The following is a 13,448-nucleotide window of genomic DNA, read 5'->3' on the forward strand; positions in this document are numbered from 1 at the left end:
TTGTCATTATAATTTATAGTGTTTATTATATTGGCAACATTAATTTGCTGTCAATGGCGCTTGTGGTTGTGTTTTGCGTTTGTATTTTGTTTGAAAAAAAGGTCGTCTTGACAACAGTATTTTAAAAATTTAAAACAAATTTAAACGATGATTTTATTATGAATTACATATATAATGGACGAAGTTCATAAAAGTCTACCCCAAAATCCAGAAACTAAAGTAAGTATTTCAACATACAATATTTAAAATATACTGTTGGACTTGAAAGTATATTTTGGTAAATTTGAATTTATATCACAGGACTGATATAAAACTAACTCGTCTATGTCAAAAAATGTTATAATAAAATACATTAATACAGTTGAAAGAATTGTTGTACAAATTCTTAAGTAGTCATGTTATAATCTAGTACGAATAATTTATTACTTTGTGTATTTTTAGAATGTCCTTCCGGACGTCGTTCATTCTCAACAGATCACTGCTTTGGGGAGTGAAGAAAAACCCGATATAGACACGGGACAAAATAGACAGGTTTCGCAAGATATCTCTATAAATGTGGAAAGTGTTAGTGAGGCTGAGTCAGTATCAGAACAAATTCCCTCCAAAATTGAATATTCTCTATCTGAAGCGAATGTTGGTCACTCACAGTCGAGTGATTTGTTAAGACCTGATACAAATCCTGAGAATGTTTCTCTCAGAAACTCCCCTCACTTAGCAATATCTCACTCCCACAGTATTAGCCCCTGTGCCCTAGATGCAAAGCAAAGCACTTCATGGAATTTAGATATAGACCCCTCGGATGTTCACATTAGTAATGAGAGCCCTGTGAACCTACCAGTGTCATCTGATACATCTAAAGATGTACCAAAACCAAATCAGTCAAAATCATCAATGTATAGTGAGCAGGATGAAATTGAATCACCCAAAAGTGATTATATTGACTCATTAAATGAAAATGGGAGCCAAAAATCAGCCTCCAAAAGTAATGAAAATCCCATTGAAAGTGCTACACATGATCAAAAGTGTGAAACCGTTGAAAAATCAAACTCAGGATCTGAAGAGATTATAAAATTAGATATTAGGGGAATGGGTGCCCCTAAGTTTCCTTTAGAATCAGCCAAAATAATATTTGGACCTCCACCTGAAGGGGCAGTGATGATGGGGCCCACTGTAGGACCAATTCCAATTTTCCCTATCCTGACACCTCAAGTTGACACAGAAGCATTAGAAATAGATGAAGTATTTCATGGCAGGATAGCAGAGACTGAAGAATCAGCAGTCATTGTGGAGGAAATCTTTGATGAAACAGACATTCAAAAATCCTCTGATAAGTCTTTAAGTTCAGAGGGTAGTGAAAAGTTTGAGCAGGATGTTCTAGTAGAGGAAGTGACAGTTGGCTGCGACGTAAGAGAGAAAAGAGACGGGGCTCAGCCTAAATCACTTGCGCCCGAAGAGACCATGTCATTTAGCACTATGACCACTGATTATAAAACCATTTGTGAAGAATACCATGTGAAGGTACTGCTTGCATGTGTGCTATGTTACTGTGTGTGCTTAATTTCGGTTGTGTTTGTGTGTTGCATACTAATTTTGCTATTGACATCCATTGTATGCTACATTTGCACACTACATGTTTTACACTTTCACATTTTTAAAAGCATGGCTAAATTTGTCTATTTCTAAGTGTAGTTTAATTGAAGAAATAAATTTTTGTTATTGTGTTTGAATTTTTGTTTGTTTGTTTTAGTTACAGAAATATTTATTTCTCCTAATTATTAAAAAAAAAATGTGTAAAATAATGAAACTCTTTGCTGTCAAAATAATGTAATATTCATTCAGTCAAAACATTTTTATATTGTGTACTGTGATTTTAATATTTATGATTTACAATGCCTGTTTGTATCGTTATTATTTTAAAGTGTCTGCATTTTATTGTTTGTAAGTGTTTATCAGCTTTCCATCTATCATTTCAGCTTGTGCAATTTGAAGAAGCTATAAGCCAACGTGACCACCAAATTGAACAACTGAAAATCTCATTGCAGAGGTATCAGGAGCTGCATAATGCTGAACACTCTGATGATACTATAAAAGCCCAATTATCTGATTTTATCAAATACCAATCAATGCTAAAAGACGACTCCACAAAATTTTTCTCTGCAGTCATGAGCGGTACTGGTTCATTACCAAGTTCAAATGGAGAGAAAGACATGGACCGAGAAGAAATAACAGTGAACTATTCGAAATCAGATATTCAATCTGCATCGGAATCAGATGATTTTCAAACAGGCTTTGAAAATAAAGTGTCTATACTTTTAAATAAATTTGAAGGTTACATAGAAGATAATTTGCGTAATAAGTTGCGAGAAAGTTTGATCCAAGTGTTATGTGATGAGATTGGTAAGATGCGAATGGAATATGACACGGACATCAGAGATCTTGAGAGCCAGATGCGGCAGGATAAACAATCGTACTCGGTTGAGACACGACGACTCAGAGAATTATTGAGTTCTGTTAAATCAGGTAATGCTGATATAGATGAACTGAAAAAAGAGTTGAGCTCGAAGTACGAAAAAGAGATGGAAAACTTACGAATGTTTTTCGAAAAGAAATGCTCAGATATGGAGAGGAGGTGAGTTTTAGTGATTTGCCGTAGTGATTTCTTGGTTGCTATGAAAGTCTTACTAATCTATTTTTGTTTGTTATGCTGCCAGGACTAATAGGTAAGTGACTATAACTATTACCACATAACTTTTAATACAAATTCAACAAAGTCAATTCATAAATGGTTTTACTAACTGAAATAATATGCAAAATAACAAACAAATCACATTCATATATAATAACAAACATCAGTCAAATCACCTTTTCAATGGACAAAATACTTGTTCCACTTTGTACTTGTTATAACTAACAAGTACAATACGAAATAATCATATTTGATAAGTTATGAAACTATTTTTTTTTATTCTTAACAACCAGAAAGTTATTATTCTTACTGATATTATGAATGCGAAAGTTTTTCGAAATGAAAAAGTGTTTCGTTGTATATCAGTCTTTCTTTCACCTCACAGCGTAGCGATTTTATCGTGTGCTGTTGGAGAATAACATAGACTACATTTGACCGGGCATCAACAAACAAACAAACAAACAAACAAACATCTATCTCATCCCCTTGGGAACTTTCCCTTTATCCCGTGTAAATGAAGTCACTGGCGGAATGCTTGTTTATCATATTTACCATGGAACATGCACTGTCGTATCCTTTTGACCCAATAATTGTATTTCAATTTGCAGCTATTCGGAGGAGGTGTGGCGAGGGCGCGCGTGCGTGTCGCCCTGCTCGGAGGAGGAGGGTGCGGGCGGCGCGGGGGGAGCGGGGGACGCGCGCCGCCGCACGCGCTCCGCCGACCTCGCGCCTGCGCTGCGGCTCGAGGTGTGTTGGTTCGCGATACTTTAATGTCTTTTCTTTATTGTCTCTAGCTCGTACCTGATACAGTATTGGTTAATTTGAGTGACGGAAAATGACAGGATGATTTTTTAGTTTCCTAACGCGTCCGTGGTAAGTTGCAGAAGCCCTTCTGGCTAACATCGAGATTCACCACAAAAAGAAAAACGAACGGAAACTGACGTGTGCCAAGTTTGCAATTTTTGTGAGACATTTTTTTTTATAAATATGCAAGGCAATAAAATTAAGTATAACATTGTTCAAAAATACGAATAATATCGGCCCTAATTTTGTTTCCATTTACTTTTTCAATCATAATTTAAAATTTCAATAATAATTTAAAAGTAAAAACAATACCGTGTTTGAATAAGATTGTACTATATCGATGTCTAGGTAAACAATAAACAATGCTTATTTCTATTATATTTCTATTCCAGACTTCTACACCAATAGATTTCTCTCAGAAGCAATCCACCAAGAAACTAGAGCAGCAAATAGAAGAATTGAAAGCAGAGCATCTCGCGTATATAAACGAGCTGCAAGCCCGGCACAAGGAAGAAATTGTTTCACTTGAAGAACAGGTAAGAAAATCACTACTTATTAGATAGCTTCTTGTCATCTAGTTCTATAAACGTTTATATGTAATACCGCATTCCTGTATCCTCTTCTTCACCCTTCCCAGTCCAGTTCTTTATTCCAGTCGTCAATTCTTTCCTTATCCTTTACCAGTCGAAGGCGGGAATCGCATTTGCAGTGGCATTACCTCTGCAATTGTTCAATAGTCTCTGCAGTTGTTTGCAACATAAAAAAAAAATAAACTAAGCAATAGATTTAGATGTGGATTCCTTTAATAGATAGTTTTTCAAGAGAAATATATTATAAGATGTTTAATATAGTAGAGTATATTTAGTATACGCCTTGCATCTGTTCGAAGCAGGGACGGATCGCTAGTAGTAAATCTATAGTTTGTTTAATTATAATACAGAACCTTAAATTATTACAAATAAATAGAATAAACTGATTGACATTTAAAATGCTACAATTTTGTAAATACTTGGCTGCAATTAATTTTGCAAAAATTGGCCCGTACTGGGCCAATATATCTAACGAAATCATCATCATTGCAAATAGTCTATTGTTGATTTATGTCCATATTTGCTCACTCTGGCCTCCTGAATCATTGTAGATGTCCCATGTCATCTAACTTTTGATTTTAGGATAAATTTTCCTACGAAATATTTTCCCTTTTTTAAAAATAAATTAATTCTTATATTCTAAAATTTAATTCTTTCCACAGATAACCCACTTGAAAGCGCACATACAAACTGCGGAGAACACAGAAGCCAATGTCTCCTTGTACCAGCAGGACATAGATTTGGAACTTGAGAAGGTTAATATAAAATTGTGTTTATCGTTCTGGCATCAGCTCCCTTGCATTGTAATTATGTGCCTCCCCGTGTTTTTAATTAACACAATAATTCATAAATACCTGCGCAAATAATAGCTAATTTTTAACTTCGATAATGTCCCGAACATGTTTAGTTGAAATAAAAGCTTTAGTTAAGAAAACTGATTGAAATATATGAATGGAGTAAGGGCAGATAAATATAATGTTTAAAAAAAAGTAATTAATTAGACATTTTCAAATTTTATATTTAATTATTGATATAACAATACAAAAATAACAGAAAATTTAATATTTAGGTTGGCGTCGCCACGGCTCGGCAAATTGACGCGGGTTCGAACCCCGCCACGTGATAAAAAAAATTTAGTCCTTAAAAAATTCTCATACACTAATAAAGACTCGAAAGTAGTAAAGACTTTAAACAAAATTATTTTCTGTTTTCAAATCATATATTTGTTATCACTGTTATCTCTTGCTGTTTTTACTCTTCATATTTCACTTAGCTTCTTTCATATTAAGAATTACCAAAATGGTATATTATCTATTATAGACCCTACTTTAAATGATAAATTATTTATTATGTGCAATGAAATTATTTCCCTACAAGCTATGAGGTAAGCATGAATTCTGCCGTCCAATTTTTGAATTAACTATATCCTTAAATGTACACAGATTTCATTTGTAAATACCACTCTAATTGAATTATGACAACCCTAATACTATGTATGGGTATTATTAACTTTGTTTAAATAAATCTCTTAGGGTTGTCACAGTTCTATTATTTTGCTAAGTGTATATTACAACACAAATTTTATGCTAATCTTTGATATAAGTTAACCCTAGTTTACCAAAACCTAAGTAAAATTTAATGCTGAATTTTAGTTATGTATTGTTTAAAAGATTAAGTGTTGTAACATGTCCTTGCGTAGCATTTTCCTCTTGGTGTGTTGTTCAATGTATAATACATCGTATGGTTTGGGTACACGACAGTGGGGCGCTTGCCGTCATATGTGTTGGATTAATTTATATGAGAAATTGATTGATTTTTATTTTTCACATTAATTAATCCAGCTGTGTTATTAAGCGGAGGTTTTTTTCACAAAAATAAGGAGATAAATGATCAATCTCTTTATCTTTCTTTATATTGATAGATAATTTTATGATAAAGAAATATTTAGATTGGAGTCTATCAGATAAGTTTTAGTATACTACGAATTAAGAGATTTATCAGATTTGGTTAATGTTGTGACTACAACTTAAAGTAATTCTTAATAGTAAGCTTGTTTAAACCTTTGTTCCTTTCGACTGCAATCTTTACAAACACATTTAAGTAATAGTTTTCAGTTCATTTTTAAGGATGGAAGCTGGAAGGTAAAAAAATCGATTTAATTATACATAACTGTAAAATAATTAAAAATTCCAAGCCACAATACTTATTTTATAAAATATCCACTCGTAAAATATATAAGAAAAAACCCCTCCCGCCAACCGCGCGACCTTCGCCAGCACCCCACTGTCGGTACACGTGCATGCACTAACCGCTCGCTGCACGTCAGGCGCGGCGCGACGAGGCGGTGCGCAGGCAGGTGCTGGACCAGCTGCAGGAACAGCTGCAGGTATGACACGGATGCTTTTTGTTCTAGTACGTTCTACGGCTGTCTCTGGGGAGATAGAGTTGGGAAGAATAGTCTGGGGGGGTTACCGGGACGTCTGAAGGCAATAGTAATTCCAGTCTGGGAATAAGACGGCTATATACGTCAACCGCACTCGTCGTTTCGTACTGGAATAAGTACTGCTTTAAGATGTCACTGTAAACCCCCCCATGTTGAAAAGCGTTTAACTGATCATAGTGTAGAGTCGAAAAAGTATAATGTGTAATAGAATAGTTAGTAAAATGATAATAGAAAACTGTAACATTATCAAAAGTTATTATATATTTTCCAATTTGGTAGCGACGCTCCTTTGGCGTAGTTATTTCATAGAGGGTGTTCTTCTTACCTTTAACCTTAATTGCTAAATATTTTTATAAAAAGGCTCACATTTAAACTGGTTTGTGATATAGCTAGACATGTTTTCTTTATTCGTTCCCTTTACATTTCTTTCTATGAGTATATATTGCCTCAAAAGTTTGTATTCCGTATTATTATTATTATCACTTTTTAAATTCACCCAATATGTATTTTATAGTATCTACTCTTTTTCTTGTCCTTGTTTTTCCCTTTCTAACGCTACTGCTTCATTCTCCTTCAAACGTTTTTGATGTTGTTTTTAATACCATATTAGAGTTTCAGAAAAATTATTAATCTGACTACAAAAAAGCAACATATTTTTATTGTTTAACAACATTAATTTTCGGGGCTTACAATGATTTTATTTATTGTCTAATTCTTAAACAAATTTATTGTCCTACGTTTTGAGAATAATATTAATGCACATGCACACACTTTTTTGTTCTTTAGTGGCAATTCCCGATCCCACTGAAGGTGTATTCTGCCAATGTCAAGAACTGTTGAACAGATGATCTAAGTTTGTGTAAGATACTATACGTTTAAGTTACTTGTAACGTATTAATAATTACTACGCCAAAAGTACATTCCGAACTTTAAAATGGATCCTCACCACTAGTATTGCTCGTAGATAAGGATATAAGCAATATTAATCGCAAGGACCCATTAGGCATTCCTAACGCTATTATAATATCGTTTGATTAGTGGTTTCAAACGGATTGAAATGATTTATTTCCTTGACCACTAAACGGAATGTTTAAATCTCAATTTCGGGGTCTTCTGTGCTCTTTGAATACACGTAACAGGGTAGCTACTGAAAGTGTTCATATGAACTTTATTTAATTATATAGGAAAGAGAATTTCGTAAAGGTGTGTGTTGTGATCATGGTAAAAATGATACTAGCAGTGAACTAAGATGAGTCAACCATACTATTTCTAACTTTTTACTAATAAGATTTTCTTAAAAAACGTAATTCAGTTTTTTTTATTTGAGCAGCCAAAAAATATGAATTTCTCACGATTTTATTTGTATACGCTAGAGTTCGATGTAAAAGCTAGGTCTACTTCAGAAAATCCTATAAACTTTTCCTCTATCTCATAATATGTTGTTGGCAAAGATACGAAGAACTTTGACAATTATTAACTTTGCAGATCGTCAAACCCGGAACTCTCAAGAGATGCCAAGTGTATGTGGGTCGCATTTGCTAATTCGTTTATATCGTCTAGTACGATTTGACTGAGCCACCGAGTTAATAGTTATTTTAACTGATCTTGATGTGCCAGTTTTATGGTCCTCGTTTCCTATGCTTTAATTTGCTGAATATTATGAATTCTGTCACTTCACCGAAGTTGTGTCTCTTGGGAACAACAAATATGTTTAAAATATATACATAATTTTAATGTATCCCTACGTTTACATCGTCCACGTAAGATTTTGTGCACCGTTTAGCTTCGTTCGACCTACGAGACGAGATTCTTGTTACATTTTCTTCTTATGTTGATATGATTCAATCATTAACTAAACGGATGCGTGTAAAGTCAGTATCACCAGCTTGTGTAATACGTTTTGACGCTTTATTTCATTCGTCTAACACCGACCCATTGTTGGCCAAACGCCAATCATAAAAGCACCATGAATAAAGTCGAGGTTCCTTACTAATCACAACTAGAGCAAGGTCTGTAGTTGTTGTGACTTACAGTTTGTCCGCAACTGGTTTACCGCGCTTTTTTGAGGTTATAATTTGTTGCTGTTGACCAATAAAGAAGAATATTTGTGTTGTTGTGTTTAAAATACAGTGGTTAAATAACAGTGACTGACAATGTGAGAATGCCGGATCGTAATCATTTACTTTGTTCGCGTAGAGTGAGTAATAAAGTATTTTAATTAACAACGGTTTTCTTGAATAAAACATGCTCGAGATTACCCACCATATGATAAGCCACCGCCCAATCTCGCGGTTATATCACAATATCAATAAATATATTCTATGTAATTGTTTTTTGAAATATAAGTGCTACACTGAGAAGCATTATAAAAGAAAAGGAGATCAAAGGCATGCTGTTCATATGTCAACATTGTGGCGTTGATCAGAGAGTAGTACTTGGGTTAGGTAGATTGACCCAATCAGAATGTTGTCAGTGTGCTATATGTAAAGCATTGCATTATATATGAATGTGTCAAATAGGAGGGTTGTCAATATTTTGTTATTGTCAATGAATTAAGCGGCTTAAATATTCTGCTTTTACCAAGTCAATGCTTTTATTTTATTATTAGTTAGGGAAATACGCTGCGAATATGTGTTTTGGCTTCAGGCGACGCGTCTATTAGTTTGATATTAGAAAGAAAGAGAGAAAAAACATTAATTTAGATATAATTATGTATATAGTAAACTACCAGGCGTAGATTAACACGTTATTTATAAATAATTAATCTTAATCTTTTCTATAATTAATAATAAACAAATTAATTAAGAAAATTGTAGCTTTGTTTTGCCTCCATTGTAAGTTAAATAAAAAAAGCCGAGTTCGCATGTAAGACAGCAATTGATTAAATATTAATAGAGGGCTAGAAATATTTAAGATAATGTATTGACAGTAGTATTCATGACAAAAAATGTATATCTCACTTCTATTTCAATCAGGCCTTGCTTTACTTTTAGTGACGCATGCGTTCTTTCATTGGATTCGAAACCATCCTTCAGTATCTTTCACTCTAAGGCGCTTTCGTCGTTAAATAAAAATGCACGACAAAGACCTGATTTAGAGTGAAGATAAATAGAATTGTGGAAACTCATTATGTCTATTTCAAGGATCAGAGTCATCGATGCCATTTTAAAATATAGTGGCGTTTGGTTGGAGTGCCGCCAGATTAACTGGCATTTTTCGCGTGAATGACCCGGTTCCGGACCACGCTGTCTGGATCATTTGTTTTCTTATTTCCCTTGTGTGAAACGCTTGAAATTGTGTCCTTATAAGATCAGTGGCGTTCTGGTGTATTGCAATGTTGCAATCGTAGGACATGTATCCCAAGGCTAAATTTGTTGTTTATATTGTAAAACTCATCGTTTATTTAATCTAAATCCCAACTACATGTTTTGTTCTCAAGTAATAGGCTTAATTTTCCGCTACTCTCTATCTTTATGTAGTAGGGATAGATCAGTAACTGTAATTCTTGAGCGAATAAAAATTATCGGTGTTGTGAACTTTTCTTTGAATTTCAATTACAACCACGATGGATTGGCACGTTTCGAACCCTGACCCTGACTATGGTATTCGAAAAGAAAAAAACTAATCCTTTACGGTTGCAATGAACCTGAAGTAACGTTTTATAGTTATTTTATGTTCTTTATACCACTTTTTAAAGCAGACTAACATGCAAAAAGCAGCTTTATTGGTATAAAACAATCTGTTCCAGGCCTTGTTATTCAGGTTGTTATAGTGTTTACCATTATTAAATGTATTTAATTATGCCTATACCATGAAAATTAATAAACAACCTCCATTATAACTTTGGGGTGATTTAAAAATTTATTGAAAAAACAAACAATGCACTAATTACTTAATGAGAACAAAACACTAGGTACTTATGATCGCAATAATTACAGACTTATGCTATTAACAATAGGTCTCAATATAAATGGGTTTGCTTATACAATCAGCAGCTGTGATAAGGTGCGGGTCAACTCTTGGACCTCGCCGCAGTGTGTGATTGCTGTTGGAGCTTTCGAGTCGATTGTTTTTGTGGTTTTTGGTTTACAAGTGTTTTGGTGTGAAGTGGTGAAGTGGTGAATAATGAATGTGATTAGTGATGTTGTTGTAAGTGCATTTTTGGGTTGATTTAGTTGGGATAATCGTGACGTGTGATAACGTCAGAGCCGTGCTATTCTTATCTCGAGAAAGCAGTGGCAAGATAAATGTATCTATGGCAATAAATGTTTGAGAATAAAACTCTTAAGCATAGATAGTGCAATTTCTTTATGGTGTTTGAGACACGCTATTGCATAATAGCTTTGGTTTTTAACCTCAGAAAAGCAGGTTTCTCAATTCGCCCCTAACATATATTTATATCGATTTTGACTTGACTTTATTTTTGATGGCTGTTAAATTTTTTGTCAAGTGGTTTAAGTATAATTAAGTCTTCCTTATATATATACTCATATGAGAAGGAGAAATTATGTGACGTACACGTTTACTTTTATGTTCAGTATAAAATAGTTGATGGAATGCTTTAATTGAATAAATGAAGATATCATAATAGTAAGATTCCTCTAGACTCAATTTTAACCCACTTTTAACGGACAGATTTACTTCAAACTTTGTACATCAATAATCTCACTAGTTTATATCATTCTCCATATTAGGATAGCCAGGATAAGTTTCTAACGCTTATACACTGTATATGAGCAAGTAAGACATTTTGATTGATTCTATTATAAAACGTATTTTTCTACTATTTATTATTACGTGTTGTGTTCCACATATGCGCATACACAACGCATACCTTTACAAATTTCGCTTCTATATAACGAAGAAATAAACAAATTAGCACAGAACAGAAGAGCACTATTTTTATAGTATAATTTGAACCCAGGTTCTCCTATCGGACCCCGACGCGGAGTTGTCTAGTTGGCCACTCGAGCTGGTTGCTCTACGGGAGAAGATACATGGGGATAAATCGCAGCAGGAGAAAGAAGTGAGTATTTCTTTTATTAAGAATATTTAAAACGATGGTTTTTGAAATGTATTTCGGTAAAAGCAATGTCAATTCAAATATCATGTAGAAAAACATCCGATGGGTTCTTAATAGTAGTTATATAAAGTTTAGATGATTGTCATCCAGAAAGCATGTGGATGTTTTGCGGGATCATGTGTATAGTTTGTTTTATATTTTGTTCCAATTTTTAAACTACAAAGCAGTTAATTGCTCTTTTTTAAAAGAACAACTACTGAGTTTCTTGTCAGCTCTGCTCTGTACAAACTGCTTTCCGAACCGGTGGTAAATGTTAAAACTGTGTTATGACGATTCAAAAATGCTTCTATAAGAAGCCTTATTGAATAAATAAATGTTTTAGTTGTACTGTATTTATATGACCAATAAACAAAAACTCGAAGTACACTGGAATCGGATCAATATAACTTCAGTCGCAAACAAAGATCAGCGCAGACGCTAGTTGACCATCGTCAATCAGATTAATGGTTAGAGCGAATTTCACGAATCACGCGTTCAGTATGCGAGGGTGTCCCGTATTTATAGACTACCCTCCATAGATATATGTTGCTCCGGCCCGCCGCGACGAATCTCAAAACACCGTCATTTGATAGCTATTTGAGCCGGATTCGCTGCTTGTTTTGTGGCGCTTCGGATTTTGACGGAGCGCGGAGTGATCGGCTGATGGATCGATTGTTGATTTGTGGCAATCTTGTTGGACTTATAATTGATGTTTTTGTATAGAAAACATTGGAATTCCTTTAGGTTTATAGCCAAACGTAAATTTTAAAGGCAGCAACAGGGCGAATACATAAATATAATGCATCTCGTAAAGAAAGTCGACTAGTGATACAGATAACAAATTAATTCCATCTGTTATCGGACTTAATGTTTTTTTTTTTTATTTTCTTATAACATTTTAATAAGTATGGCTTGGTTCGATTCATATTTCCATAGAGATTGTTAGTAATGTGTACATGCACAGTCTTCTAGCGGATCAAGCTGATAGCTTAATGAAGAGGTCATCTTTGTGTACAATAATATCTATAACGGAAACGTAAACAATTATCGCCATCCATATCGCCAATATATATATAATGGGTTATTTAAGCGTATAGAGAGAGAATCAGATTATTTTTGGATGAAAGTAACGTATCGGACGTCTGTAAATACGTTACAGTTAAACTTATAAAACCCTTTATACCCTTTACTCTATATCTGTGTGTTGTCGTATCTTTGTGATGATTTTTGAAATCTTTGTTAAGTGAAATGACGTAGAAATGAAGCTACCGTTTTAATGGTCCGATTATTGATTTTATCTAATGCAAAACATATATGGAAAAATTAAGTACCTACTTTATTTATTTATTTATTTATTTATTACTCTTTAACAAAAATTGTACAAGAAACTTAAAAATATATACATATATTAATAACCATTAAGAAGAAGAAGAGCTACTTCACGAAACGCCTTCTTGGTTCGGTGGTTATCTTATGAGCGTAGAATCTAGGGGCCCTGGATTCGATTCTCGGCGGAGATTCACAAAAAAATATGTCTCGGTCTGGCAGGATACCGAAGGCTCATCACCTACGTGTCCAGTCCTCAGGGCTATACAGGAGAAGATTATGAAATTCGTTTCTATTGAAACCTATTTGTTTCCTAGTATTTTAAAGGAACGTTAACGAGTCATGTCATTTCTATTTGTTAACAACTTCAGCTGTCGATACTAATTGATTGAAAGTCACAGTTTTATCTCAATTCTGTCAACATCGATCGTTTGGTGGAGACTGAGCTTCAGGGGAAATCCCATCTGATATAGTCATAACGTGTACATTGACACAGGTTATATATAATATCTTATACCTTTAAACGAGCAATTCTTG

General features: G+C 34.1%; 1 protein-coding gene across 7 annotated transcripts in view; it reads left to right on the forward strand.

Moving 5' to 3' along the window:
* The first annotated feature begins 63 nt into the window (after nt 1-63).
* Nucleotides 64-13,448, forward strand: part of LOC119839964 (COP1-interactive protein 1) — a 53,565-nt gene continuing 40,180 nt past the window's right edge. For 2 of the 7 annotated variants that reach the window (XM_038366424.1, XM_038366426.1), the window contains exons 1-9: nt 64-219; nt 442-1,518; nt 1,974-2,629; nt 2,712-2,720; nt 3,295-3,433; nt 3,883-4,026; nt 4,743-4,835; nt 6,407-6,466; nt 11,448-11,549. In XM_038366424.1, the coding sequence (XP_038222352.1) occupies nt 175-219; nt 442-1,518; nt 1,974-2,629; nt 2,712-2,720; nt 3,295-3,433; nt 3,883-4,026; nt 4,743-4,835; nt 6,407-6,466; nt 11,448-11,549 (2,325 nt within the window). In that variant the 5' untranslated portion in view covers nt 64-174. Of the gene's footprint in view, nt 220-441; nt 1,519-1,973; nt 2,630-2,711; nt 2,721-3,294; nt 3,434-3,882; nt 4,027-4,742; nt 4,836-6,406; nt 6,467-8,606; nt 8,721-10,633; nt 10,673-11,447; nt 11,550-13,448 lie in introns of those variants that run through there. The other 5 variants (XM_038366427.1, XM_038366429.1, XM_038366425.1 and 2 more) reach the window with 5 other exon arrangements.

The sequence above is a fragment of the Zerene cesonia genome, chromosome 5, assembly GCF_012273895.1.
Source record: "Zerene cesonia ecotype Mississippi chromosome 5, Zerene_cesonia_1.1, whole genome shotgun sequence".
NCBI lineage: Eukaryota > Metazoa > Arthropoda > Insecta > Lepidoptera > Pieridae > Zerene > Zerene cesonia.